This window comes from Tupaia chinensis, unplaced genomic scaffold, assembly GCF_000334495.1.
Source record: "Tupaia chinensis unplaced genomic scaffold, TupChi_1.0 Scaffold000644_1, whole genome shotgun sequence".
NCBI classification, from domain to species: domain Eukaryota; kingdom Metazoa; phylum Chordata; class Mammalia; order Scandentia; family Tupaiidae; genus Tupaia; species Tupaia belangeri.
In genome coordinates, this window is record NW_006160165.1 from 5,103,610 (window position 1) to 5,109,097 (window position 5,488).

Below are 5,488 nucleotides of genomic sequence, written 5' to 3' on the forward strand. Positions count from 1 at the left end.
TGCCCCTGCAGTGGCTGCGTTTGGACAAAGGGAAAGGACCTGCAGTCACTGGCTCGAACCCGCAATAGCAGAGAAGCCCAGCCTGCCTCCACTGGCCGGCTCCCCTAGGGAGCCCTCGAGCCTCCCAGAATGACCTGACGCTGGAAGGAACCCGGGGCCGTGTGCACGCAGGACCCGTGAGGCAGCTGAGGAGAAGGCTTTCCAGAAGGAGCCCAGGCTGATCGAGGTCCTTCTGGAACACAGCCCAGAACGCGGTGCCAGCAGGCCCACGGTGCCGCCACCCAGCAGGCCGAGGGGAGAACTGCTGCTCGACAGGCATGTGCAGAGGGACCAGCTGGAAGCGGCTCAGCTCGTACAGGAGGGCCGCAGCGCTGCGCTCACAGGGACTGAGCCAAAGGAGCCCGGTGGCCCCAAATGCAGCAGGAAGTGCTTAGGCAGACGTGAGGGAGGGCGTGCCACGCCACCTGGACAGGTGCCATTCACAGAAGCCAGCTGCTGGCAGGGTACATCTGGTCGGAGAATATCTGGGGAGAAAGGATCTCGGGAACCCCCAGCCCGCCCCCACCTTGGAGCACACACTGCGGAACGGTGCATGGGACACCATTTCTCCCCCCAGAGAGAGACTGTGGGGTAGAGACCCCGGGGTGGGGGCTTCCCTCTGGGGAGGCCTTGCCGAGGCGCTCTGACGGCATGAGGGCTGTGCCCGCGGGCCGGCTCTCCCACGCACCCGCACCGGCCCACCTCCAGGAGCGGAGGGAGGCCCGGAGCAGCCCAGACCACGGCCATCAGTCACATCACCAAAGGAGCTCCCAAAGGAGCAAACCGCCCGTGACCCCACTGTCTGCCCCGGCCTCCGCCTCACTGTGCCTCCTCTCCCCACAGAGGGCCCGCCCTGGCTTATTTGGTAGCAATTCAAGTTCTCAGAAAACAAAACCTATTGTCTCCTGGCCTCACTGTCCAGCAGCTTCTGATAAGTCAGCTGACCCACCACCCACCACGGCAGAGCGGGAAGGGGTCTGGACTCGGCCCCTGCCCCGGGCAGGCCTGGAAGTGGGTCTCCGGCCAACAGCCAGCTGACGCACACAGGGCCTCTGTGCAGACCTAATGCAGCCATAAAGGACAGGCAGCTCGGGCTCCCAGCACCTCCCAGCGCCCCACACAGACCCCCGAGACACACAGCCCAGTCAGCGCGGTCCCAACACCTCGCTTTTCCAGGTCCTTTGTGATGATACCCGCTTCACCGATAGAAAAGGTGATCCTGGGGCCAGCAGGCAATATGATGTTTCAGGTCCTGGACCCAGTGTCTTGAAAATCACGCCAGGCACATGTGCACGTGTGCCCAAAATCCTAAAAGAAGAATGGGGACGAGACCGCAGCACGGCCATCCCCACCCCTTGCCCCCCGGGGGCAATTTCTCACTTTCCCTCTCTCAGTCTCTCTCCAGGAAGCTCACATACAGAACGGCAAAAGAAAAAAAACAAGAAGAAAGAAAAAGTTACCCCTGATATTGTGTGAGTTACCCTGTCGAGACTCGTGGTTATTACACATCAAGATGCGAGTACTAAAGGGAGGGCCAGATCCATCACCGTGAGCAACGTGAGCCAGGGCATGGGGGCAGCAGGGTGTCCAGGCAGCAGTGTGCGGGGCCAGGAGCACCGAGGCCACCTAGCAAAGACCCCGGGGGCGGGTGTCCCTGCTGGGTGGGGCGCCAGGTGGGTGTGCGGAGACGTCTACTGCTCCAAGCCCTGCACCCCAGGAGGGGCAGACCAGAAGGGCCGGACACACGGCTCTCCTATCATCGCCCAGCTGTCTGTCAGTCCAGCCCCCTCCCGGCCCTCCCCGTGGTGTCCTATAAATCAGTTCGTGAATTTCCATGGCCCTTTTGACCATGGCTTTCTCGGTCCGACCCCTTCCGGACAAACCACGAGCCAGGAGCCCCAGCTCAGGCGCAGCACCCAGCCCTGGTCCGCTTGGGCGGCCTGTAGCTGGTGACATCCACGGTCTGTGGGGGCCCCTCGGCTCTCTGCCGCAGGATCATCGGCACCATCAAGTCAAACAGGGTCTCGAACAGCAGGTCCACGTTGTGTCCGGTTTTGGCGCTGGTTTCGAAGCACATCTGCTCAGCGGCCGGCACGTCCTTCTCATCCAGCATCTTGTAGTTGAGGATCTTTTTATAAAGAGCCACCGCGTCCTCCGGCCACACCTGCCTGGGCACCAGGGGGGAGCCGCTGCCACCTCCCTCCCGCCCAGGGCCGCCCTCTCCCCGCTCCTGGCTCTGGACGGCCCCTTCCTGGGTGAGGTCCACCTTGCTCCCCACGATGGCGAAGAGGCAGTCCTTGCTGGCCGTGTCCGTCAGACCCAGGAACCTGTCCCCCAGCTCCAGCAGGCTCTGCGGCTGAGTGACGTCGTAGGTGAGGATGATGGCGGCCGCGCCCCGGCAGTACATGGAGCCCAGGCCGTGGAACTGCTCCCGCCCTGGTGAGAAGAGGAAGCAGAGAAGGACTCGGTCATCTCATGCCAGGCATCCCCACTGGCCCCCACAGGATCATGGCCCTGGCTGTGGCCAGAGCTCCAAGGGACCAAGACGTGGAATCCAGGCCACAGGGTGGCTGACCCAGGCCCATGTGGAGTTGGGAGCCAACCCAGGAGCCCAGACCCCCAGAACAAAAGTGCTCAGTGTCCTGTCCACTCCCCACTAAGAGATCACAGACCCACAGCCCTGGGACCTGGTCCTCCACAACGGAGCCTTCACCAGGGCAATGTCACAGGACCAAGCCACACTGGGACACATGCTGCCAGAGACACACAGAGCCGCCTGCCTCCTGGTTAGAGGTCGTGTTGCTGGCTCTGATTTTGCCTCTTAAAAGAAGTTTAAAAGAACTTAAACACCACCACCATGGGTCTTGGGTCTCAGTGACACGTCTACACCCCACTCTGAAGGGGCCAATCCACCTGCACAGGGCATTCAGGCGCCTTAGAGCGGGAGAGCCAGCCCCTCCAGAACCGCAGCTGAGCCCCCGTCCCCGCCCAGCTGCCAGCCTCGCTCAGCACCTGGAGGGACGGAGGGCTCGGGAGGGCCCAAACTGCGCTATGAAGCTGGCCAGGGGGGCGGGCTAGTGGGGAACACACACGCACACACGTGTACACACACATGCATATACACAAGTACAGGCGCACACACACAGAGAACCCACTCTCCATTAGAACAAACACAGAAGGCAGCTCTGCCTCCCACTGGGCTGTCCTGCCGCGCTGTCCCACTGCACAGGACACTGCGTGGCAGAGGCTGAAACAACGCAGCCGGCAGGGGGAGCGGGCAGGACACGCCTGCCTGAGCCTCACCAGGTCCTCAGAGCCCGGCAGGAGTGCAGATGAGCCTGAGCTCAGGCCTGCGCCCAAGCCCGAGCCAGAACCAGAGCCTGAACCCAAGCCAGAGCCGGAGCCCACAATCAAGCCAAGTCCGAGCCCAAGACAGAACCAGAGCCAAAGCCAGAGCCCAACCAGCCCCGCGGCCTCACCCAAACCACCTGCACAGAGGGAGGCAGGCCCGAGAGAAGGCTGTCCTGAGCCCCAGGACCCTCCTCGCCCTCCTCCCTCCCTGCCCTCTGGAAGAGGGGGTTGCAGAGGGAGGGCAGCCTGGGGCAGGAGACGAGTGGGGGAAGCTGTGCACCCCAGACTCCCCAAGGCTTGGCCCCCAGGGCCTGGCCCAGGGCTGTCCGGGCCCCAGGGCGGGACAGTCGGCCTTCGCAGCTAGTCCTGCTGTCTCTGCAGACTCTTAGGGCGGGGGCCTGGCCAGGCTCCTGAGCTGGGCATGCGACGTGACCCCACACACTCAGCACAGGCAGCCCATGCTGGGGCTCACACCTTCGTCCACACAGCCTTCTCCCCACCTGCGGGGTAGAGGCAGCTGTTGCAGTATGCACCCTGCAGACTCGGCCAGTGCAGAGCAGGTGACCATGAAGCGTGTGGGGTCGTGAACCCACAGATCATCCCTTCCTCGCGTTTTCAACACCCAAACAGGCTTTCCATGGCAGGAAGTTTTCGGTTTGCTTTTTGTTTGGTTGGTTTTGTTTGTTGTTTTTTTTTTCTCTTTTTGAGAGATTTTTTGCAACAGGGCACGTTTGCTCACTGGAGAGACAAAGCTAGAAATCACCACCCTCCGGGAGTATAGCCATGCCGCAATCCCGTCTCCATTCTCTCAGGATTTGGGGCACACATGCACATGTGCCTGGCATGAGTTTCAAGCCACCAGGTCCAGGACTTGAACCACAGTTGATCACATGGGAGTCCAGTGTCTTAACCACACCACCTACTGGCCCCTTGGTTTGCTTTGTAACAATTGGGTCTGATGCTCGAGGCTGTAGAAGCCTTGTTCAAGTCAGAAGCCTAATTTTTGCCCTGAACCTATAGGACCCATGCCTGCCTATGACCCAGTCAGCCTGCAGCCCCTGGCTGGTGCCTGTTTCTCTCCCTCTCTCTCTTTTTTTCTCTTATAGGAAAAGTAAATAAATAAAACATTTAAAAAACTGAGACCAACAGGCAGTTGTTAGGAAAAGAGAAAGGATAAGCAAATGAACGAATGAAAAAGACTTTCTCGCCATGTGACCTGGCACCCACAGACGGCCACCCAGCCACCGCGAGGTGCCCCAGCAGCTGAGTGTCATCAGCCCGACCCGCCAGATTTCACAAGACAGCAAGCACGGGAACAGGGCCGGGGACATTCCAATGAACCCGGAAGGATGTTTCTCTAATCTGTTACAGAGTTCACTGGGGACAAAGGAGCGTGTGTTCCTGCCTGGGCCTCAAAGCGTTTTCCCTCCCAGATAAAGACGTCTGATTTGCCTTTTAGAGTAAGAAGAGAAATAATAATAAAAGTAATACACAAAGAAAGGTCATAGTAGCCACCAGAAGTGGGAGCTGACGGATCCCCAGTGCTGGTCAGCGAAGGGCGCACAGAGCCGCACCCCGGCAGGCGCACCCCGGCCGCACCGGCGCATCTGGACCCGCTCAGGAATTTAGACAGGCCCTTCTCACGCTGGCCGTGGCTTGCCCAGGTGCCCAGCTCGCCGGCCTTTGGCAGTGCTGGTAGGAGCTGCACCACTCACCTGGTCTGGTCAGCCCAGGGCTCTGGCCCCACAGCCAGACCTGAGGCTATTCAGTTCCCAGCGGATCCTAAGTAAAGGGAACACAGAATTGATTCCTGGGGTGTCAGCAGTGGAGCTGGAACGTAGGGACCCAGGTTTGGGAAGGAAGGCAGGAGAGGGTGCCTGAGCCAGTTTCCAGGGGAGGCACTTGCGATGCGCCCAGCTCCCGCCCACCCCTGTAGTCCAGGACAGACTCTTAGGGCGGGGGCCTGGCCAGGCTCCTGAGCTGGGCATGCGACGTGACCCCACACACTCAGCACAGGCAGCCCATGCTGGGGCTCACACCTTCGTCCACACAGCCTTCTCCCCACCTGCGGGGTAGAGGCAGCGGTTGCAGGCTGGAC

General features: G+C 60.8%; 1 protein-coding gene across 1 annotated transcript in view; it reads right to left on the reverse strand.

Moving 5' to 3' along the window:
- Positions 1-1,484: 1,484 nt before the first annotated feature.
- RAB20 (RAB20, member RAS oncogene family) overlaps positions 1,485-5,488 on the reverse strand; it is a 33,975-nt gene continuing 29,971 nt past the window's right edge. The window contains exon 2 of the mRNA XM_006159645.2: positions 1,485-2,475. Within this exon, the coding sequence (XP_006159707.1) occupies positions 1,943-2,475 (533 nt within the window). The 3' untranslated portion in view covers positions 1,485-1,942. The remainder of the gene's footprint in view (positions 2,476-5,488) is intronic.